General features: G+C 53.8%; 2 protein-coding genes across 8 annotated transcripts; one reads left to right on the forward strand and one right to left on the reverse strand.

The window, feature by feature from the left end:
* Positions 1 to 487: 487 nt before the first annotated feature.
* RACK1 (receptor of activated protein C kinase 1) lies at positions 488 to 6,419 on the reverse strand. Its single transcript, XM_034072470.1, has 8 exons — positions 6,180 to 6,419; positions 3,666 to 3,837; positions 1,686 to 1,833; positions 1,475 to 1,570; positions 1,267 to 1,377; positions 1,047 to 1,187; positions 755 to 865; positions 488 to 593 (listed from the first exon to the last, which is right to left on the reverse strand). The coding sequence occupies exons 1-8, from the start codon at positions 6,286 to 6,288 to the stop codon at positions 528 to 530; spliced, it is 954 nt and encodes a 317-aa protein (XP_033928361.1). The 5' UTR covers positions 6,289 to 6,419; the 3' UTR covers positions 488 to 527.
* LOC115947192 (E3 ubiquitin-protein ligase TRIM58-like) lies at positions 6,183 to 22,992 on the forward strand. 7 transcript variants are annotated; one of them, XM_034072468.1, is made up of 36 exons: positions 6,183 to 6,465; positions 8,431 to 8,479; positions 9,463 to 9,483; positions 9,635 to 9,745; positions 10,846 to 10,866; positions 11,271 to 11,294; positions 12,333 to 12,353; positions 12,665 to 12,685; positions 12,878 to 12,898; positions 13,098 to 13,118; positions 13,280 to 13,300; positions 13,406 to 13,426; positions 13,575 to 13,595; positions 13,857 to 13,877; positions 13,970 to 13,990; positions 14,150 to 14,170; positions 14,545 to 14,565; positions 14,659 to 14,679; positions 14,761 to 14,781; positions 14,869 to 14,889; positions 15,886 to 15,906; positions 16,188 to 16,208; positions 16,586 to 16,699; positions 17,492 to 17,512; positions 17,663 to 17,683; positions 17,753 to 17,758; positions 17,980 to 18,000; positions 18,203 to 18,223; positions 19,208 to 19,228; positions 19,445 to 19,465; positions 19,584 to 19,604; positions 19,690 to 19,710; positions 20,072 to 20,092; positions 20,236 to 20,256; positions 20,461 to 20,481; positions 22,372 to 22,992. In XM_034072468.1, exons 2-36 carry the CDS (start codon positions 8,467 to 8,469, stop codon positions 22,878 to 22,880), a joined length of 1,386 nt encoding a protein of 461 aa, XP_033928359.1. In that variant the 5' UTR covers positions 6,183 to 6,465; positions 8,431 to 8,466; the 3' UTR covers positions 22,881 to 22,992. The 7 variants fall into 7 exon arrangements, with proteins under 7 accessions (XP_033928359.1, XP_033928354.1, XP_033928355.1 ...); XM_034072463.1 differs by having other exon boundaries at positions 14,761 to 14,889; XM_034072464.1 differs by having other exon boundaries at positions 11,274 to 11,294; positions 14,761 to 14,889.
* The last annotated feature ends 558 nt before the right edge of the window (positions 22,993 to 23,550 follow it).

Here is a 23,550-nt window from a genome sequence, read left to right on the forward strand (position 1 = left end):
ATCACTGGATCCCTCATTGATTCCTATTAGGTTTGTTGTGCCCTGGGGTTTTCCATGGATCCATCACTGGATCCCTCATTGATTCCTATTGGGTTTGGTCGAGCCCATAAATGCTGCCTCACTCCCACCCACCGGATGCAGCTGGGAATGAGCAATCCAAGCCCAGATCCATAGGGAATGGTTATATGGGCATGGACTCGGGGCCTAAATCCCACCTTAAACCCTTTCTAAAGGAAACCCCTGGTTGGGATGAGGACACCAATGGGATGAGGACACCAATGCCTCTGGAATGAGCTAAACTGGGGTTTCCTGGGAATTGTGTGTGTGTGTTCCCAGGTTATTCCAGAGGCTGGGAAGGAATGAGAGCCCCCATTGGCTGGAAGGCCATGGGATGTCTTCCCTCCATCCCATCATTCCAGTGCCCTTGAGGTTGGGGACAATGGGAATCTGGAGCTGGGAATGCAGGATCCAAGCACGGAGCTGGGAATGGTGAGGAGCGCTGGTTTATTGGGGTTCCAATGGGGACCTCAGCGTGTCCCAATGGTCACCTGCCAAACCCGCACCAGGTTATCCGTGTATCCCGCAAACAGGGTCTGTGGAGAGAGGGAACAGCGGGATCAGATGGGAACACAGGAGCCCTATGGGGCTGAGGGCACAGACCCCACAGGAGAGGGGGATCTGGTTAGGGAAGGGATCTGTCCCCCCAAGCCCCATTCCCGAGGCTGGGATGCATGGATGGGGACATGGATCTCACCTGCCCATCTGCAGACCAGGCCAGGGACGTGCACTGGGGCGGCTCCGCTTTGCTGCTGGTGCTGATCACCTCCTGCTTCAGCTCATCCACGATGATCTTCCCTTCCAGATCCTATGGGATCAAGGGCAGGGAATGAAGGCTCCGGATGGGAGCTCCCGATCCCATTCCCACTGCAGCCGGATGGGGGCTCAGAAACAGCCTCTGGGTCTCCACATGGATGCACTCGGTTGGCATTGAAGGTTTCATCACAGCTTCCCAATGGAATTCCATCGGGATGGGGACATGGACATACCCAGATCTTGATGCTGGGCCCGGTGGCTGCACAGAGCCAGTAGCGGTTGGGGCTGAAGCAGAGAGCATTGATGATGTCCCCTCCATCCAACGTGTAGAGGTGTTTGCCCTCATTGAGGTCCCACAGCATGGCCTGCCCATCCTATGGGATACAGGGAAGGATTGGGATGAGTGAGGGTTGTGGGGGGGGGTATTCCTGGGTTATGGAGCTTTGGATGTACCTTTCCTCCCGAAGCACAGAGGGAACCATCAGGGGACACAGTCACTGTGTTCAGGTACCCAGTGTGCCCAATGTGGTTGGTCTTCAGCTTACAGTTGGCCAAATTCCAGACCTGGATGAGATGGGAATGGGATAAACGCTGCTCCCGGCCCCACAAACAGTGGGAATGGGGCAGGATTCCAGGCTGGAGCTGCTCCATCCCAACCCACCTTGACCAGCTTGTCCCAGCCGCAGGACACGATGATGGGGTTGCTGCTGTTGGGGGAGAAGCGGACGCAGGACACCCATTCCGAGTGGCTCTCATCCTGGGAATGGGATTGGGATCATGGTGAGGAGACCCCAATGAGCCCACACCATTCAGACCCCTCTGATCCCCAAGCCATGGATCCCAAGCCTTTCCCTATGGGATGTGGGGCTGACCTGCACCGTGTACTTGCAGACCCCCAATGTATTCCAGAGCTTGATGGTCTTATCCCGGGAGCCTGACACGATCTGCCTGTTGTCGGAGGAGAAGGCAACGCTCAGGACGTCCTTGGTGTGGCCCACGAAGCGGCGGGTGGTGGTCCCGCTATGGGAACAGGGAGAAACCCCATTAAACAGGGAGAAATCCCATTAAAACAGGGAGAAATCCCATTAAAACAGGGGGAAAACAGGGAGAAATCCCATTAAAACAGGGAGAAATCCCATTAAAACAGGGGGAATGGGGGAAAAACAGGGAGAAATCCCATTAAAACAGGGAGAAATCCCATTAAAACAGGGAGAAATCCCATTAAAACAGGGGGAAAATCCATTAAAACAGGGAGAAATCCCATTAAAACAGGGGGAAAACAGGGAGAAATCCCATTAAAACAGGGGGAATGGGGAAAAACAGGGAGAAATCCCATTAAAACAGGGGGAATGGGGGAAAACAGGGAGAAATCCCATTAAAAACAGGGGGAATGGGGAAAAACAGGGAGAAATCCCATTAAAACAGGGGAAATGGGGGAAAACAGGGAGAAATCCCATTAAAACAGGGAGAAATCCCATTAAAACAGGGGGAATGGGGGAAAAACAGGGAGAAATCCCATTAAAACAGGGGAAATGGGGGAAAACAGGGAGAAATCCCATTAAAACAGGGGCAAAACAGGGAGAAATCCCATTAAAAACAGGGAGAAATCCCATTAAAACAGGGGGAATGGGGAAAAACAGGGAGAAATCCCATTAAAACAGGGGCAAAACAGGGAGAAATCCCATTAAAAACAGGGAGAAATCCCATTAAAACAGGGGGAATCCCATAGGGAATGCTGGTGCTGGAGCCCCCCCCCCAAAGCTTCTCTCCCATCATCATTGCAGGACGTGTCCTCAGATCCCAAAGGATCAGGGATGAGTCAGTGTAATCATCGGGAGAGGAGCTTGGGATTGATGGGATCATGGAATGGTTTGGGGTGGGAAGGGGTTTCCACGTCCCCCACGTCCCAGCCCCACAGCAGACCCTACATCCCCCCCCACATCAATGGGGCAGCCCCACATCCCCCCCCAACCTCAATGGGGCAGCCCCACATCCCCCCCACATCAATGGGGCAGCCCCACATCCCCCCCCAACCTCAATGGGGCAGCCCCACATCCCCCCCACATCAATGGGGCAGCCCCACATCCCCCCCACAGCAATGGGGCAGCCCCACATCCCCCCCCACATCAATGGGGCAGCCCCACATCCCCCCCCCACCTCAATGGGGCAGCCCCACATCCCCCCCCACATCAATGGGGCAGCCCCACATCCCCCCCCAACCTCAATGGGGCAGCCCCACATCCCCCCCCCACATCAATGGGGCAGCCCCACATCCCTCCCCAACCTCAATGGGGCAGCCCCACATCCCCCCCCAACCTCAATGGGGCAGCCCCACATCCCCCCCACCTCAATGGGGCAGCCCCACATCCCCCCCCAACCTCAATGGGGCAGCCCCACATCCCCCCCACATCAATGGGGCAGCCCCACATCCCCCCCCAACCTCAATGGGGCAGCCCCACATCCCCCCCCAACCTCAATGGGGCAGCCCCACATCCCCCCCAACCTCAATGGGGCAGCCCCACATCCCCCCCCAACCTCAATGGGGCAACCCCACATCCCCCCCCAACCTCAATGGGGCAGCCCCACATCCCCCCCACATCAATGGGGCAGCCCCACATCCCCCCCCAACCTCAATGGGGCAGCCCCACATCCCCCCCCAACCTCAATGGGGCAGCCCCACATCCCCCCCCAACCTCAATGGGGCAGCCCCACATCCCCCCCACATCAATGGGGCAGCCCCACATCCCCCCCAACCTCAATGGGGCAGCCCCACATCCCCCCCCACATCAATGGGGCAGCCCCACATCCCCCCCCAACCGCAATGGGGCAGCCCCACATCCGACCCCACTCACGTGGTGAGATCCCATAGCCGCAGGGTCCCATCCCAGGACCCCGAGAGGGCAAACTGCCCATCCGAGGAGATGACGACGTCACTGACGAAGTGGGAATGGCCACGAAGGGCTCGTTGGGGGATCCCATAGTTGGTCTCGTCCCGAGTCAGCTTCCACATGATGATGGTTTTGTCTGGGATCATGGGAATATAGGGGAAGGAATAGGGGGGGAGATACCATCAGTCCCAAAGCAATGGGGACCCCCCATACATCAATGGTCCCTCCCGTGCCCCCCCCATACATCAATGGTCTCATCTGCACCCCCCCCATACCCTAATGGTATCCCCCATACCATCAGTCCCAAAGCAATGGGGGGGATACCATCAGTCCCAAAGCAATGGGGGGGGTGGTGCCTTCAGTCCCAAAGCAATGGGGGGGGTGATGCCATCAGTCCCAAAGCAATGGGGGTGATGCCATCGGTCCCAAAGCAATGGGGGTGATGCCATCAGTCCCAAAGCAATGGGGGGGTGATGCCATCAGTCCCAAAGCAATGGGGGGATACCATCAGTCCCAAAGCAATGGGGGGGGTGATGCCATCAGTCCCAAAGCAATGGGGGGGTGATGCCATCAGTCCCAAAGCAATGGGGGGGATACCATCAGTCCCAAAGCAATGGGGGGGATACCATCGGTCCCAAAGCAATGGGGGGGGTGGTGCCATCGGTCCCAAAGCAATGGGGGGTGATGCCATCAGTCCCAAAGCAATGGGGGGGTGATGCCATCGGTCCCAAAGCAATGGGGGGGATACCATCAGTCCCAAAGCAATGGGGGGGATACCATCGGTCCCAAAGCAATGGGGGTGATGCCATCAGTCCCAAAGCAATGGGGGGGGTGATGCCATCAGTCCCAAAGCAATGGGGGGGTGATGCCATCAGTCCCAAAGCAATGGGGGGTTGGTGCCATCAGTCCCAAAGCAATGGGGGGGATACCATCAGTCCCAAAGCAATGGGGGGGGGGATACCATCAGTCCCAAAGCAATGGGGGGGTGATGCCATCGGTCCCAAAGCAATGGGGGTGATGCCATCGGTCCCAAAGCAATGGGGGTGATGCCATCGGTCCCAAAGCAATGGGGGGGGTGATACCATCGGTCCCAAAGCAATGGGGGTGATGCCATCAGTCCCAAAGCAATGGGGGGGATACCATCAGTCCCAAAGCAAAGGGGGGGGTGATGCCATCGGTCCCAAAGCAATGGGGGGGATACCATCAGTCCCAAAGCAATGGGGGGGATACCATCAGTCCCAAAGCAATGGGGGGGGTGATGCCATCAGTCCCAAAGCAATGGGGGGGTGATGCCATCAGTCCCAAAGCAATGGGGGGGATACCATCAGTCCCAAAGCAATGGGGGGGATACCATCAGTCCCAAAGCAATGGGGGGGATACCATCAGTCCCAAAGCAATGGGGGGGGTGATGCCATCAGTCCCAAAGCAATGGGGGGGATACCATCAGTCCCAAAGCAATGGGGGTGATGCCATCGGTCCCAAAGCAATGGGGGGGGTGATGCCATCAGTCCCAAAGCAATGGGGGGGGTGATGCCATCAGTCCCAAAGCAATGGGGGGGTGATGCCATCGGTCCCAAAGCAATGGGGGGGGTGATGCCATCGGTCCCAAAGCAATGGGGCTGATGCCATCAGTCCCAAAGCAATGGGGGGGATACCATCAGTCCCAAAGCAATGGGGGGGGTGGTGCCATCAGTCCCAAAGCAATGGGGGTGATGCCATCAGTCCCAAAGCAATGGGGGGGGTGATACCATCAGTCCCAAAGCAATGGGGGGGATATCATCAGTCCCAAAGCAATGGGGGGGGTGATGCCATCAGTCCCAAAGCAATGGGGCTGATGCCATCGGTCCCAAAGCAATGGGGGTGATGCCATCAGTCCCAAAGCAATGGGGGTGATGCCATCGGTCCCAAAGCAATGGGGGGGGTGATACCATCAATCCCAAAGCAATGGGGGGGGTGATACCATCAATCCCAAAGCAATGGGGGGGATACCATCAATCCCAAAGCAATGGGGGTGATGCCATCAGTCCCAAAGCAATGGGGGGGGTGATGCCATCGGTCCCAAAGCAATGGGGGGGGTGATGCCATCAGTCCCAAAGCAATGGGGGGGTGCCCAAGGGAACAGGGTGAGGTCCCCATCACCTGCCCCTATGGCGGCTCCAACCATGGGGGTTGTGGGGCACAGGAAGGGCTTTAAGGGGACCCCCCTCCCCACCATGGTCTCATCCCCTCCAATCGGTGTCGTTCCCCCCCATATCAATGGTCTCCTCCGTGCTCTCCCCCCCCATATCAATGGTCTCCTCCGTGCCCCCCCCCCCCATATCAATGGTCCCTCCCGTGCCCCCCCCCATACACCAATGGTCCCTCCCGTACCCCCCCCCCATATATCAATGGTCTCATCCCCCCCCATACATCAATGGTCCCGTCCGTGCCCCCCCCCATACATCAATGGTCCCGTCCGTGCCCCCCCCCGGCCCTCACCACGTGACGCGGACAGGATCATGTCGGGGAACTGCGGTGTGGTGGCGATCTGCGTGACCCACCCGTTGTGGCCCTTGAGCGTTCCCCGCAGCGTCATCTGCTCCGTCATGGCTGCGGATGGCTCCGGTACCGTCGGTGGCACCGGATGGAACCGGATGGAACCGGTGGGACCGGCGGATGGCGGCGGATGGAGGCGGATGGAGGCGGATGGAGCGGAGCGCCGGGCTGAGGCGTGCGGCCTGCGCACGGAGCGGAGCGGAGAGGGGGGCTTCCGGCGGAAGCGGAAGTAAGGGGGAGGGGGAGGGAAGATGGCGGCGGATGGGCTATGCGCGCCGCCATGTTGTTGTACGGAAGGGGGGGAGGCACAGAGAGGGTCAAAAACAGACGGAAAGTGATGAGAAATGATCCAAAGTGAAGAGAAATGACCCCAAAGTCGTGAAAATGACCCCAAAGTGATGAGGAATGACCCCAAAGTGGTGAGAAATGACCCCAAACTGGTGAGAAATGACCCCAAACTGGTGAGAAATGATCCTAAAGTCGTGAAAATGACCCCAAAGTGATGAGAAATGACCCCAAAGTGGTGAGAAATGATCCAAAAATGAGGAGAAATGACCCCAAAATTATGGGAAATTACCCCAAAACAGTGAAAAATGACCCCAAAGTGATGAGAAATGACCCCAAAGTGATGAGAAATGATCCCAAAGTGATGAGAAATGACCCCAAAGTGATGAGAAATGACCCCAAAGTGATGAGAAATGACCCCAAAGTGAAGAGAAATGACCCCAAAGTGAAGAGAAATGACCCCAAAGTGATGAGAAATGACCCCAAAGTGATGAGAAATGACCCCAAAGTGATGAGAAATGACCCCAAAGTGGTGAGAAATGACCCCAAACTGCTCTTTTAGGGTGATGGAAACCAGGAATCGATGTCTCCTGCCTTAGGATATGGAGGATTCCCCTTTGGATACAGTGGATTCCCCTTTGGATACAGTGGATTCCCCTTTGGATACAGTGGATTCCCTTTGGATACAGTGGATTCCCCTTTGGATACAGTGGATTCCCTTTGGATAGGGCAGATTCACTCCCATACAGGACCTCCTTGTGCTTCCCCAATTCCCACATCCCCTATAGCGCCCATGGGATTGTCCCCTCCCATAGGATCCCATTCCCGTCATGTCCATATCGGGATCCCCCCTCGGCATTTAAAGCCGCTATAATTAGATAGGACCTGGCTCAGCTGTCCTGCCTGGGACACCATTCCAGACCTTTCCCAATCCCATTCCCGACCTTTCCCAATCCCATTCCCGACCTTTCCCAATCCCATTCCAGACCTTTCCCAATCCCATTCCAGACCTTTCCCAATCCCATTCCAGACCCTTCCCAATCCCATTCCAGACCTTTCCCAATCCCATTCCCGACCTTTCCCAATCCCATTCCAGACCTTTCCCAATCCCATTCCAGACCTTTCCCAATCCCATTCCAGACCCTTCCCAATCCCATTCCAGACCCTTCCCAATCCCATTCCCGGAGCCGGCCCCATAGGCACTGGTGAGTCCTGTTCCCATCCATGGCATTGGGATATCCTATTCCATGTGGATCTTCCTGGGGGGGGGGTAATGTGATATGGGATGGGAGCAGCCTGGGACAAGAGGGATCTTTAGGGCACCGGGAAGCAGGATTGAAGGGGGGATCCTATAGAGGGATCCTATAGAGGGATCCTATAGAGGGATCCTATAGAGGGATCCTATAGAGGATCCTATAGAGGGATCCTATAGAGGGATCCTATAGAGGGATCTTATAGAGGATCCTATAGAGGGATCCTATAGAGGGATCCTATAGAGGAATCCTATAGAGGGATCCTATAGAGGATCCTATAGAGGGATCCTATAGAGGGATCCTATAGAGGATCCTATAGAGGATCCTATAGAGGGATCCTATAGAGGGATTCTATAGAGGGATCCTATAGAGGGATCCTATAGAGGATCCTATAGAGGATCCTATAGAGGGATCCTATAGAGGGATCCTATAGAGGGATCCTATAGAGGATCCTATAGAGGGATCCTATAGATGGATTCTATAGAGGATCCTATAGGGGGATCCTATAGAGGGATCCTATAGAGGATCCTATAGAGGGATCCTATAGAGGGATCCTATAGAGGGATCCTATAGAGGATCCTATAGAGGGATCCTATATCCCGGTACCCACTGGTGTTCCCAATGGATGTTCCAATGATGTTCCCTTCATCCCACAGGCTGCTGGGGCTGGTTCCAGTTGGGAAGTGAACTGGATGATGGACCCAGGTAGGCAAACCCTATTGGGGCTCCTTAACTCCCATATCCTGCCCTGTCATTCCCGAGGCTGATTCCAATGGGATGAGGCTCAGCCCCAAACCCATTCCCTGCTCTCCCCTTCTTTCCAAGGGAAAAGGGATGCTGAGCTCAGGGATCCTACAGCAGTTTGGGGTGGGAGGGAGCCTCCAATGGGGAATGGGTTGGGAGGGATCATCCATCATGGAATGGGTTGGAAGGGACCATCTATCATGGAATGGGTTGGAAGGGATCCTCATGGAATGGGTTGGAAGGGATCATCTATCATGGAATGGGTTGGGAGGGATCCTCATGGAATGGGTTGGAAGGGATCATCTATCATGGAATGGGTTGGAAGGGATCCTCATGGAATGGGTTGGAATGGATCATCTATCATGGAATGGGTTGGAAGGGACCCTCATGGAATGGGTTGGAAGGGACCCTCATGGAATGGGTTGGAATGGATCATCCATCATGGGATGGGTTGGAAGGGATCCTCATGGAATGGGTTGGAAGGGACCATCTATCATGGGATGGGTTGGAAGGGATCATCTATCATGGAATGGGTTGGAAGGGACCCTCATGGAATGGGTTGGAAGGGACCATCTATCATGGAATGGGTTGGAAGGGATCCTCTATCATGGAATGGGTTGGAAGGGATCCTCTATCATGGAATGGGTTGGAAGGGATCATCTATCATGGAATGGGTTGGAAGGGACCCTCATGGAATGGGTTGGAAGGGACCATCTATCATGGAATGGGTTGGAAGGGATCCTCTATCATGGAATGGGTTGGAAGGGATCCTCTATCATGGAATGGGTTGGAAGGGACCATCTATCATGGGATGGGTTGGAAGGGATCATCCATCATGGAATGGGTTGGAAGGGATCATCTATCATGGAATGGGTTGGAAGGGATCATCTATCATGGAATGGGTTGGATGGGATGTTAAGCTCAGCTTGGTGCCTCTCTTGCAGCCGGATGGGATGCAGAGCTCCGTGAGTGCCTTTTCCTGCCCCTTTATCCCTATGGATGCGCTCCGGGGTCGGATCCTTGCCCTCACATCCCCTTTGCTGAAGGAGGACCCCGGTGAGTGCCCAGCCCCATTGCCCATTCCCAACCAGTTCTGTTCCCCTTTGTCCCATGCAGAGAGCGACGTGGAACTGGGAATGCTCCCGGAGCAGGGAACGGGCTCCCTGCCATCCTGCAGCATTCCCAAGCTTTGTGGCTCTCTCCTAGAGGGATGTGACATGGAGAACGGTGAGTTCCTGGGATAGGGAATTCCCTGTTGGATGGATCCCATGTGAGCCCTGGGATAGGGAATTCCCTGTTGGATGGATCCCATGTGAGCCCTGGGATAGGGAATTCCCTATTGGATGGATCCCATGTGAGCCCTGGGATAGGGAATTCCCTGTTGGATGGATCCCATGTGAGCCCTGGGATAGGGAATTCCCTGTTGGATGGATCCCATGTGAGCCCTGGGATAGGGAATTCCCTGTTGGATGGATCCCATGTGAGCCCTGGGATAGGGAATTCCCTGTTGGATGGATCCCATGTGAGCCCTGGGATAGGGAATTCCCTGTTGGACGGATCCCATGTGAGCCCTGGGATAGGGAATTCCCTATTGGATGGATCCCATGTGAGCCCTTGGATAGGGAATTCCCTGTTGGATGGATCCCATGTGAGCCCTGGGATAGGGAATTCCCTGTTGGATGGATCCCATGTGAGCCCTGGGATAGGGAATTCCCTGTTGGATGGATCCCATGTGAGCCCTGGGATAGGGAATTCCCTGTTGGACGGATCCCATGTGAGCCCTGGGATAGGGAATTCCCTATTGGACGGATCCCATGTGAGCCCTGGGATAGGGAATTCCCTATTGGACGGATCCCATGTGAGCCCTGGGATAGGGAATTCCCTATTGGATGGATCCCATGTGAGCCCTGGGATAGGGAATTCCCTGTTGGATGGATCCCATGTGAGCCCTGGGATAGGGAATTCCCTGTTGGATGGATCCCATGTGAGCCCTGGGATAGGGAATTCCCTGTTGGATGGATCCCATGTGAGCCCTGGGATAGGGAATTCCCTGTTGGATGGATCCCATGTGAGCCCTGGGATAGGGAATTCCCTGTTGGATGGATCCCATGTGAGCCCTGGGATAGGGAATTCCCTATTGGATGGATCCCATGTGAGCCCTGGGATAGGGAATTCCCTGTTGGATGGATCCCATGTGAGCCCTGGGATAGGGAATTCCCTATTGGATGGATCCCATGTGAGCCCTGGGATCCACCCCACTCCCATCACCCCAGATCAGATTCCCATCATCCCTTAACCTTCATCCCACTTTATCTCCCTGCTTCCAGGTGAACTCACAGCAGAGATAGGTAAGTCCGGATGCAGTTCCCATAGGATGGGCTCCTGTGGATTGGGATCCCATGGTTTGCCAGGGGTTATCCCTCAGAAGCAGCCTAAAGGGGCTATAGGAAACCTGGAAGAGGGGCTTGGGATAAGGGATGCAGGGACAGGACCTGGAAGAAGGAGGAATTGGATGGATATTGGGAAGAGGGCAGTGGGACATTGGGATGGGTTGAATGGGAAGGTCTGGATGCTGCAAGGGAGCAACCTGCTCCAGTGTCCCTATGGCATTGGGCTGGATGAGCTCTGAGGTCCCTTCATCAGTGGGAACAAAGGGAATTCCCAAGGCAGAGCCCTGGATAGGGCAGGAGCATCCCTGGGAATTCCCGATTTCCTCTTATTGACCATTCCTTGTTTTCCATGGATTCCCAAGCAGAGAGCCTGAGCTCCCAGCTGGGTGAGTGCTTCCCTTCCTCTCCCTGGGATCCATTGGGATGCTTAGGGAAGGGGTTGGGATTCCCTGCTCCAACCCTCCTTCAAGTAACCTCATCCCATTCCCAGAATGGTGTCATTCCCGTTATTCCAGGATCTGGGATGGAGGAGGATGATGGGTTGGGATGGAGGAGGATGATGATGGGTTGGGATGAAGGATGATGATGGGTTGGGATGGAGGAGGATGATGGGTTGGGATGGAGGAGGATGATGGGTTGGGATGGAGGAGGATGATGGGTTGGGATGAAGGATGATGATGGGTTGGGATGGAGGAGGATGATGGGTTGGGATGGAGGAGGAGGATGGGTTGGGATGGAGGAGGATGATGGGTTGGGATGGAGGAGGATGATGATGGGTTGGGATGGAGGAGGATGATGGGTTGGGATGAAGGATGATGGGGGGGTTGGGATGGAGGAGGATGATGGGTTGGGATGGAGGAGGATGATGATGGGTTGGGATGGAGGAGGATGGGGGGGTTGGGATGGAGGAGGATGATGGGTTGGGATGAAGGATGATGATGGGTTGGGATGGAGGAGGATGATGATGGGTTGGGATGGAGGAGGATGGGGGGGTTGGGATGGAGGATGATGATGGGTTGGGATGGAGGATGATGGGTTGGGATGGAGGATGATGATGGGTTGGGATGGAGGAGGATGATGGGTTGGGATGGAGGAGGATGATGGGTTGGGATGGAGGAGGATGATGGGTTGGGATGAAGGATGATGGGTTGGGATGGAGGAGGATGATGATGGGTTGGGATGAAGGATGATGATGGGTTGGGATGAAGGATGATGGGTTGGGATGGAGGATGATGATGGGTTGGGATGAAGGATGATGATGGGTTGGGATGAAGGATGATGATGGGTTGGGATGGAGGAGGATGATGGGTTGGGATGGAGGAGGATGATGGGTTGGGATGGAGGAGGATGATGATGGGTTGGGATGAAGGATGATGATGGGTTGGGATGGAGCATTCCCTGACCTTTGGTGTTTTCCCTTTCAGAGGAACGGGACAGGAGGATCAGTAAGTTCCACTTCTCATTCCCAATGGGAATCAGGGATCACCCCATGCGCTCCGGACCCGGATCCTATAGGATCTGGGGGATACATGGGAGGCTTTGGGATCGCCCCATTGCAGAGGTGCTCTGAGCAGCCTCCGCTTCCCACATCCCTGTTTCCATCAGCACAGGGATGGTTCTTTTCCCATATCCCAAAGCCTCTTTGGGCTCATTCCCATTCTAATGCAACTCTTCCCTTGGGAAAGCCATTGGGAAATCCATAGGGAAAACAAGGTGGATTTTAAGGCTAATATTCCCCTATTTCCTTTGTTTCCAGGCAAACTCACAGCGGAGCTGGGTAAGGAGGTTATCCCTTGGGATGCAAACACTGGGAAAACAGAGAGTTTTATGGGATCTGGGGGGGAATAAGAGGCTTAAAGGGGGATTTCCCCTTCCCAAAGCTCTGGTTTGGGGTATTCCAGCCGCAGGGAATGGGGTGGGAAGAGCTTTGGTGTCTCTGCAGTGACTGGTTGTTCCTTGGCTCTTCCAGGTGAACGGGATGCCAGGATCAGTAAGTGGAATTCCCCCTTGGATGGGGGGAAACAGAGGGGCAAATCCTATTGGGAATATGGGAATAGCATCCACAGCCTGGAATTCCAGGGTCCAAGCTCCAGGTGATGCTGGGCTGGGAATAGCAGCATTCCCAAGTGCAATGCCAGGAATAGGGAATAGGGAATCCCTTAGTAACCATTTCCTCCTTTGCTTCCCAGAGGAACGCGACCGGAAAACCAGTGAGTATATCCATGTGTTTTTGGGGTGAAAACACCCGAATTGGGGCAAATCTGGGTGGAAAAAGCACCAAATGGGATCATTCCCCCATAGATCTCAGCCTAAGCTTTGGCTTTTCCCTATATCCCCCCCATATAACTGGGAATTCCCTTTCCCTCCTCAGCCAGACTCGCTGCCGAAGTCCGTGAGTGCTTTTCCCTCTTTTCCATCCCAAATCCCAGCTCTTTTTGGGCTCAGAAACGTCCCTTTTGGGTCACTCTGATGCCTCTTCTTTGCCTCCGGTCCCAAGGGCGCCTCACTGCTCTGCTGGGTAAGTGTGCTTCACGCTCCCATTCCCGGTGTATGGATGCATGGAATGACATGGGATGAGCCCTGCTCCCACCTCTTGTCCTTTGGGAAGAGGGATGAACCCCCCCAAAACGCTGGATTTGAGCCTTTTCCCTTCCTTTTCCATGCAGGAGACCGGGATTCGAGGCTCCGTAAGTGCTTCTGTGCTCAATCCATGTCCCATTCCCAACGGATCTCCTCTCCTGGGCACCAATTCCCACAGTTTTCCAGTGTTTCTGTATCCCAAACCTCCCATTGCCCCCAATGGGCATTGCTGGGATGCTGCTTTTCCTCCCTGCTCTAGTCCCTATTCCCTCTTCCCTGTTTTCCACTATCCATGGGGTTATTCCCATTGTGCCCGGAGAGGAGATGGGAATGCTGACCTCAATATCCTTCTCTTTCCCCTTTTCCAGGGAAACTCACTGCAGAACTCAGTGAGTAACATTCCTGCCTGGAAAAGAGGGGAAAAGGGGGAAAAGGACCTGGAAAACTGATGGGAATCTCCTATTCCTTCCCTTTGTCCTAGCTAAATGTGATGCGACCATCAGTAAGTGCTCCAGGGATCTGGAATTCCTGCCTTTGGGAAGGCCGGATCCGAAGGTCAAGGGGAGGGGAGAGGGAAAGGGAGAATTCCCATGGGAAGAGGTGAGCTGGGATCATGGGGTTTGGGAACCCAAATGGGATCTAAGCCTGTTTCTGCTTGCAGGGATCTTCACGGTGGAGCTGGGTAAGTTTTCCTTAAATTCCTTAAATTTCCTTAAATTTCCTTAAATTCCCATTAATTTTAATGACTGGATTCATTTTCCATGGAAATGGGTCAAAATAGCCAAGATTTGGGAATATTAAATCCTATAAAACAGTGCTTTTCCCAAAGGAATCCTCAATCTGAGCCTCTGGGAGCTGGGGTGAAACAGCATCAGAGGGGCTGAGATGGGGAAGGGAATGGGAATAACGTGTATCCAATGGGAATAACGTGATCCAATGGGAATAACGTGATCCAATGGGAATAACACAGAGCAGAAAGCACTTGGTATTCCAGATGATGGGATAACAAAGGATGAGGGGCAGGAGTAAATCCCTGTTGTTCTCCTTCCATCCCAGGTGAGCAGCACACAAAGATAGGTGGGTTCCACCTCCCTTATCCCAGCACTGGGATTTAGGGAATTCCAGAGGCTCTTCCATCCATCCCATTGTGTTTCCCATCTCCTTCCCTAGGGGAACTCACTGCAGACATCAGTAAGTCCCTTCCCCATTGACCCATAAGGTGGGAATGATGCTGATCCCAATGCACTGATCCCCATTCCCATTGCCTTGCAGAGGAATGCGGCCGGAAGCTCCGTAAGTGCCTCCCTGTTATCCACCTGGAATTGTGTCCCTATGGAAAAGGCTCAGCCCCAATCCCTGCCCTTCCCCCTCTGTTTGCAGGGAAACAGGCTGCTGAGCTCGGTAAGGAATTCCCTGCCCTCAACATGGACATTCCCAGGTGTTCCCAATGGGAATTCCCAGCCTGGTTGGGTTGAGGATGGGTGCAAACAGTGGGATAAGGGGGTGATGGATGGATGGGACTGTGGGGGATCCTATAGGGGATGGTGGGATGGATGGAAGGATATGGACCAGGATGTATGGTTACATGGTGGGATATAGGATGGGATACATGGTTCTATGATGGGATGTATCACAGGATATTGGATTAGATGGTGGGATATAGGATGGGATACATGATTCGATGATGGGATGTATCACAGGATATTGGATTAGATGGTGGGATATAGGATGGGATACATGGTTCTATGATGGGATGTATAACAGGATATTGGATTAGATGGTAGGATATAGGGATACATGATTCGATGATGGGATGTATCACAGGATATAGGATTAGATGGTGGGATATAGGGATACATGATTCTATGATGGGATGTATGACAGGATATTGGATTAGATGGTGGGATATAGGATGGGATACATGATTCTATGATGGGATATATAACAGGATATTGGATTAGATGGTGGGATATAGGATGGGATACATGGTTCTATGATGGGATGTATCACAGGATATTGGATTAGATGGTAGGATATAGGATGGGATACATGATTCTATGATGGGATGTATCACAGGATATTGGATTAGATGGTGGGATATAGGATGGGATACATGGTTCTATGATGGGATATATAACAGGATATTGGATTAGATGGTGGGATATAGGATGGGATACATGGTTCTATGATGGGATGTATGACAGGCTATTGGATTAGATGGTAGGATGGACGGATCATATGATAGATTCCATAGGAGGTTCCATGACTCCATGACACCATAGGATCACTATCCCCCCCGATCCCGATCCCAAGCAGCACTAGGGATCAGATCCCAGCTCCAGGAAACCCATTGGAAGAGCTCATTTGGGTTCATTTCTGTCTCTTTGCCCTTTGCAGAGGAACGGGATCTGATCATCTGTGAGTATTCCCAGCTCCATCCCACTGCTGTTCCTAGGGATCAGCAACACCAGCACTTGGGGGGGTCATGGATCCAGGTGCTTATCCCCCTATAAATCCCATTGGATTCTTCCTGGGTCATATGTGGGGCTGGTTCTGCCCCATAAGTGCTCATTGTGTGAGGCTCGGAGGGGTTGGGAGCGGAATAGGGATGGGAATGAAGCGTTCCCAGATCCCAAGAGGAGCTCTGGGATACACTGTGGATTCCATAGGATTTATTCCCGTTATTCCCTTTCTTCCAGGGGAAAACGAAGCTGAGATCCGTAAGTGCCATTCCCTGCTCCAGGTTCTGGTCTGAATCCAATACCCACAATGGGAATTCCCTGGGAAACCCTAATACAAGAGGGAATAAACCCCAAATGTGGGGCTCAACTGTTCCAAAGGGGAAAGGGAAGGGAAAAGGGGCCATGAATGCAGGATATCCTGGGGGATCCCAATCCGGCTGCTGTCACATTGGCCCCAATGTGCTTGGGATGGGATTTATGTGGATAATGTCTCGATATTCCCAATATTCCATGTCCTCAATGGGCTCTAACCGGATGCTCACATGGAGAATACCCATATCCCATTACACATGTATCCCTATCCATAATGTCAGCATCCGGAATTCCATGGTTAACCTCATCCATGTCCCTCCCAGGGCGCCTGAGGGAGCTGCTGGGTTTTCCCGACCACAGATCCCATAGGAACAGGGCTGAGGATGACATCAACCCGGATCCCTTCCCTCTTGCGGAGAGCCAGGATTCAGGAATGCGTGAGTGCATTTGGGGTCCCTGGAATCTGATCCCTGAATCCCTATGAGGGTTCCTGCTCCTTCCTCATTCCCAAGGTTTTCCCTCTGGAATTCCTGCCTTCCCCTTCCATAACTTCCTCCCCTTCCTCTTGAAGGGAATCTGGAGCTGAGCTGGATCCATAGGGATTTGGTGGCTCTGGTTGGCTCTTCCCAACCTTTGGCATCTGCTTTAGGGATAACGGCAGAGGGCCAAGGGATAGAGCCTGGGATGGGGCTGGGAAATGGGGCTGGGAAAGGGCAAATCCAGGTCTCACCTTTCCCTCTGGCAGAGGAGCTGAGGGAGCAGGAAGCTGGGAGTGCTTGTTCCCAATGGATCCATCCCATTCCATCCCATCCCATCCCATCCCCATCCCATCCCATCCCATTCCATCCCATCCCATCCATCCCATCCCATTCCATCCCATCCCATCCCATCCCATCCCATCCCATTCCATCCCATTCCATCCCATCCCATCCCATTCCATTCCATCCCATTCCATTCCATCCCATCCCATCCCATCCCATCCCATCCCCATTCCCATCCCATTCCCATCCCATCCCCATCCCATCCCATCCCCATTCCCATCCCATCCCATCCCCATCCCATCCCCATCCCCATCCCATCCCATTCCATCCCATCCCATTCCATCCCATTCCATCCCATCCCATCCCATCCCATCCCATTCCATCCCATCCCATTCCATCCCATCCCATTCCATCCCATTCCATCCCATCCCATTCCATCCCATCCCATTCCATCCCATCCCATTGCAGATGGATCTCCCAATGAGCTCGGTAAAGCTCCACTTCCCTTCCACCTGGCAAACTGGGATGGGCTGGGGCTGTGCCGATGCCAGAGCTTGGGAATGACATGGGACAAAGGCTCCAAGGAATTCTCCTTCCTTCTTCCCATTCCCTTTTCCTTCCTTTCCCTGCCATTCCCAGAGGACAGAGACCTGGAACGAGGTGAGTCCCATTCCCCTTCCTGGAGCACTTCCCACCTGGATCCCTGCCCTGATGCTCCTCTCACTGCAGAGCTGGGTACGTCCTTCCTGGGATCCCGCTTGGAATTCCACTGGCTTCCTATGGGAATCAGTGATGGGAACGTCGGAACTTCATCCCCCCATTTAACTGTGGATATGGAGGGAAGTTGGCTCTTCCCATAGGGAAGGAGAAGGGAATAGGGCAGGAGAGAATCCCAATGGGAATCCATGGATTCTCTCCCCTATTATCCTAACCCTGGTTCTCCTCCTTGCTTTTAGAGGATCGGGACAGACACATAGGTGGGTTCTGTTCTCCTTTGGGCTGGAATTGCTTGGGATGGGTTATCTGCAGGTTATCCCAATCCCAAAGAGCTTCCCATCCCCCCCCCCCCCCAAATACCCAATTCCCACATGGTTGTTGGAATCCTGGGATTGTTCCCGAGGTTTCAGATGAGGTTTGAGCCCAGAATTCCTAATGGAGTCTTTTATTCCCTTCCTTAAGGAGAGATCACGGAAGAGCTTGGTGAGTCCTGGCCTGCTTTCCTGCCTTCCCTTCCCCTTTCCCTGCCATTCCCTTTCCCTGCCATTCCCTTTCCCTACTATTCCCCTTTCCCTGCCATTCCCTTTCCCTGCTATTCCCTTTCCCTGCCATTCCCTTTCCCTGCTATTCCCTTTCCCTACTATTCCCCTTTCCCTGCCATTCCCCTTTCCCTGCCATTCCCCTTTCCCTACTATTCCCTGTTCCCTACTATTCCCCTTTCCCTACTATTCCCCTTTCCCTACTATTCCCTGTTCCCTACTATTCCCCTTTCCCTACTATTCCCCTTTCCCTACTATTCCCTGTTCCCTACTATTCCCCTTTCCCTGCCATTCCCTTTCCCTGCCATTCCCTTTCCCTGCCATTCCCTTTCCCTACTATTCCCTTTCCCTACTATTCCCCTTTCCCTACTATTCCCCTTTCCCTGCCATTCCCTTTCCCTGCCATTCCCTTTCCCTACTATTCCCTTCCCCTACTATTCCCCTTTCCCTACTATTCCCTGTTCCCTGCTATTCCCTTTCCCTACTATTGCCCTTTCCCTACTATTCCCTTTCCCTACTATTGCCCTTTCCCTGCTATTCCCTTTCCCTACTATTCCCCTTTCCCTACTATTCCCTTTCCCTGCCATTCCCCTTTCCCTGCCATTCCCTTTCCCTACTATTCCCCTTTCCCTACTATTCCCTTTCCCTACTATTCCCCTTTCCCTACTATTCCCCTTTCCCTACTATTCCCTTTCCCTACTATTCCCTGTTCCCTACTATTCCCTTTCCCTACTATTCCCCTTTCCCTACTATTCCCTGTTCCCTACTATTCCCCTTTCCCTACTATTCCCTTTCCCTGCCATTCCCTTTCCCTACTATTCCCCTTTCCCTGCTATTCCCCTTTCCCTACTATTCCCTGTTCCCTACTATTCCCCTTTCCCTGCCCTTCTCCCACCTGAAGCTCTGCCTCTATTCCCGGCATTCCCAGCGGAGCAGAGCACACGCATCGGTGAGTGCTGCTCTTCCATAGGGAAGCAAAGCTCTTCCCTTCTACCATGGGACAAAAGGAGCCTGAGTCCTCCTCGAGCATCCTGAATCCCTTTGGAATGATGCTTTGGATCCACGTTCGATCCATTGGGATACAAAGATCCATAAGCTCCGGATTGATGGATCTATAGGGGGAAAGAGCCATCATTAAATCTGCTTTTCCCTTTGCTCTTCCCAGAGGAACTCACATTGGAGCTGGGTGAGTCCCTTCCCTATCCCTAATCCTATGGGATTTGGGCTGGGAATGAGGGAAGCTCATTGGGGTTAGGATATGGGATAAATCCAACTGGGAATAACTGGGATGGATCCTTCCATAGAGACCCGCGAGAGGAGGATTGGTGAGTGCAGAGCCTGGAGCTTGGTGTGGGTGATCCCAGCGTTGGGAATGCTCATGGAATGCTTCCTTTCCTCTTGTCTATCCAGAGGAACTCACTGCAGAGCTGGGTGAGTGCCTTGGATGGGGAGGGATCCATGGAATGGGTGGGAAGGGACTGAAGCTCATCCCATTCCCATTGGATACCATGGGCACTGGAGCAGGTTGGATCCAAACCTTCTCCATCCATCTCCTCCCGTTATCCCACTCTTCCCTCTTCCTTTGGGAGCAGTTATCCCCATCCCATCCCTATGTGCCATTGTAGGAACCCATTCCCAGCTCACCCCTTTAGGCCCTGGAAGCTGCTCCAAGGTATCCCTGCAGCATTCCCATTGCCATATGTTCCCTCACCACCCAAGCAATGCTAATCCCTGGGATCACATTGGGAATGCTGGGATCACACACTGACCATTCCCTCTGTTCTCTTCCCAGAGGAATACAAAGCCAAAGCACGTGAGTGACCCTGGGAGCAGCCAGTGAGGATATAGGGGTTGGAATAGTGGGAATGTGGCTCTGGGGGTGATCTGCATCCATGGATATCATGGGATCATCGGGAATGTCCCAATGGTAACAAGGCTTTGGCTTCTCCTCTGAAGGAAGGTGCCTGCAGGAGCACAGTGAGTGAGCCCCATGGATCCGGGATCTTCCCTATGGATCTGGGATCTTCCCTATGGATCCAGGATCTTCCCTATGGGTCCAGGATCTTCCCTATGGATCCAGGATCTTCCCTATGGATCCGGGATCTTCCCTATGGATCCAGGATCTTCCCTATGGATCCAGGACCCCCCTGCAGCACAGTGAGTGCTTGTGTGTGTCCTTAGGGAAGGAAGAGGAGACAATGGGTGAGTGCAGGCAGAGAGGAGGAGGATGCCATGGGTGAGTGATGGGGCTTGGGAAGGGACCACAGGGAGACCTGGAGGACAAGACCCCATTGGATACCCAAGAGGACACCAAAACCCCCATTAGATACACAAGAGGAGCCCATTAGACAACCAAGAGGACACCAAACCCCCATTAGATACACAAGAGGACACCAAAACCCCCATTAGACACCCAAGAGGACACCAAAACCCCCATTAGATACCCAAGAGGAGCCCATTAGACACCCAAGAGGACACCAAAACCCCATTAGACACCCAAGAGGACACCAAAACCCCCATTAGATACCCAAGAGGACACCAAAACCCCCATTAGACACCCAAGAGGACACCAAAACCCCATTAGATACCCAAGAGGACACCAAAACCCCCATTAGACACCCAAGAGGACACCAAAACCCCCATTAGACACCCAAGAGGACCCCAAACCCCCATTAGATACCCAAGAGGAGCCCATTAGACAACCAAGAGGACCCCAAAACCCCCATTGGACACCCAAGAGGACACCAAAACCCCCATTAGATACCCAAGAGGACATCAAAACCCCCATTAGATACACAAGAGGACACCAAACCCCATTGACCACCCAAGAGGACACCAAAACCCCCATTAGACACCCAAGAGGACACCAAAACCCCCATTAGACACCCAAGAGGACCCCATTAGACACCCAAGAGGACCCCAAACCCCCATTACACACCAAAGAGGAGCCCATTAGACACCCAAGAGGACCCCAAAACCCCCATTAGACACCCAAGAGGACCCCAAACCCCCATTAGATACCCAAGAGGACACCAAAACCCCCATTAGACACCCAAGAGGACCCCAAAACCCCCAATAGACACCCAAGAGGACCCCATTAGACACGCAAGAGGACCCCAAACCCCCATTAGACACCCAAGAGGACCCCAAACCCCATTGACCACCCAAGAGGACCCCAAACCCCCATTAGACACCCAAGAGGACCCCATTAGACACCCAAGAGGACACCAGAACCCCCATTAGACACCCAAGAAGACCCCATTAGACACCCAAGAAGACCCCATTGACCACCCAAGAGGACCCCAAACCCCATTGACCACCCAAGAGGACCCCAAACCCCATTGACCACCCAAGAGGACCCCATTAGACACCCAAGAGGACCCCAAACCCCCATTGGACACCCAAGAGGACCCCATTAGACACCCAAGAGGACCCCAAACCCCATTGACCACCCAAGAGCACCCCAACCCCCATTGACCACCCAAGAGGACCCCAAACCCCATTGACCACCCAAGAGGACCCCAAACCCCATTGACCACCCAAGAGGACACCAAAACCCCCATTAGATACCCAAGAAGACCCTATTAGACACCCAAGAGGACCCCAAACCCCATTAGACACCCAAGAAGACCCCATTGGACACCCAAACCCCATTAGACACCCAAGAGGACCCCAAACCCCATTGACCACCCAAGAGGACACCAAAACCCCCATTAGATACCCAAGAAGACCCTATTAGACACCCAAGAGGACCCCAAACCCCATTAGACACCCAAGAAGACCCCATTGGACACCCAAACCCCATTAGACACCCAAGAGGACCCCAAACCCCATTGACCACCCAAGAGGACCCCAAACCCCATTGACCACCCAAGAGGACCCCATTAGACACCCAAGAAGACCCCAACCCCCATTGACCACCCAAGAGGACCCCAAACCCCATTGACCACCCAAGAGGACCCCAAACCCCATTAGACACCCAAGAAGACCCCATTGGACACCCAAACCCCATTGACCACCCAAGAGGACCCCAAACCCCATTGACCACCCAAGAGCACCCCAACCCCATTGACCCCCATCCCTCCCCTCCAGCCCAGGTGACCCTGGACCCCTCCAGCGCCCACCCTCGCCTGGTGCTATCCCCCGACCACCGCAGCGTGCGCTGGGAATTCCACCTGGATCCTCCTCCCGACATTCCCGAGCGCTTCGACTCCGACCCCTGTGTCCTGGGATGCGAATCCTTCTCCTCCGGCCGCCACTGCTGGGATGTGGATGTCTCCCAAGGGCAGTTCTGTGCTGTGGGCATCACCAGAGCCTCGGTGAGGAGGAAAGGCTCCATCACCTTCAGCCCTGAGCAAGGCATCTGGGCCCTGCAGCAATGGGGCTTCCAGAGCCGGGTCCTGGCCTCGCCCCCGCTGGTGTTGAGGCTGGCGAGGGTGCCGCGGCGCATCCGGGTGTCCCTGGATTATGAGGGGGGGGAGGTGAAGTTCTGGGATGTGGAGAACCAGGTTCCCATCTTCACCTTCCCATCGGCCTCATTCCATGGGGAGAGGCTCCGGCCTTGGTTCTGGCTGGAGCTGGGCTCCATCTCCCTGCGCTGACGGCAGCCGGAGCTGTGGGGAGCCTGGGGTGGATGCTGTGGGTGGCAGCAGCCGTGTCTCATTGTCCTCTGTGCCCCTCTGGTATCCCTTTGGTATCCCTGATATCCCTTTGGTATCCTTGATATCCCTGGGATACCCCTGATATCCCTTTGATATCCCTTTGGTATCCCTTTGATATCCCCCTTCCATCCTTGATACCCTTCTGATATCCCTTTTCCATCCCTGATACCCCTGGGATATCCCTTTGGTATCCCTGATATCCCTTTGATATTCCTCTTCCATCCCTGATATCCCTTTGATATCCCTTTGGTATCCCCCTTCCATCCCTGATATCCCTCTAATATCCCTAATATCCCTTTGGTATCCCCCTTCCATCCCTGCTATCCCTCTCATATCCCTCTGATATCCCTGATACCCAAGGGATATCCCTTTGGTATCCTTGATATCCCTTGGATATCCCTCTGCTATCCCTTTCCCATCCCTGCTATCCCTTGGCTATCCCTCTTCCATCCCTACGCACTCCAAGAACCTGGAATCACGGCTCCCACCCCCCATGGATGCTTCCCAATGGATAATAAACCACTGGAGCCTCTCCAGAGCATCTGATTCCTTTATGCAGCTGATTCCAGGCTTAGGACTGTCCTTGGATCATTCCAGGTGGGATCATTCC

Source organism: Melopsittacus undulatus, chromosome 28 (assembly GCF_012275295.1).
Source record: "Melopsittacus undulatus isolate bMelUnd1 chromosome 28, bMelUnd1.mat.Z, whole genome shotgun sequence".
Classification (NCBI taxonomy): Eukaryota; Metazoa; Chordata; class Aves; order Psittaciformes; family Psittaculidae; genus Melopsittacus; species Melopsittacus undulatus.

Excerpts from the sequence above, each read along its gene's own strand:
- RACK1 (XM_034072470.1), bottom strand. The coding sequence starts at position 6,288 with ATGACGGAGCAGATGACGCTGCGGGGAACGCTCAAGGGCCACAACGGG. Across the intron at positions 1,834-3,665 it reads CGGCTATGGGATCTCACCAC|CGGGACCACCACCCGCCGCT; the intron begins GTGAGTGGGGTC and ends CTGTTCCCATAG. Across the intron at positions 1,571-1,685 it reads TCTGCAAGTACACGGTGCAG|GATGAGAGCCACTCGGAATG; the intron begins GTCAGCCCCACA and ends TCCCATTCCCAG.
- LOC115947192 (XM_034072463.1), top strand. Across the intron at positions 14,680-14,760 it reads GGAACTCACTGCAGACATCA|AGGAATGCGGCCGGAAGCTC; the intron begins GTAAGTCCCTTC and ends ATTGCCTTGCAG. Across the intron at positions 20,482-22,371 it reads GAAGGAAGAGGAGACAATGG|CCCAGGTGACCCTGGACCCC; the intron begins GTGAGTGCAGGC and ends CCTCCCCTCCAG.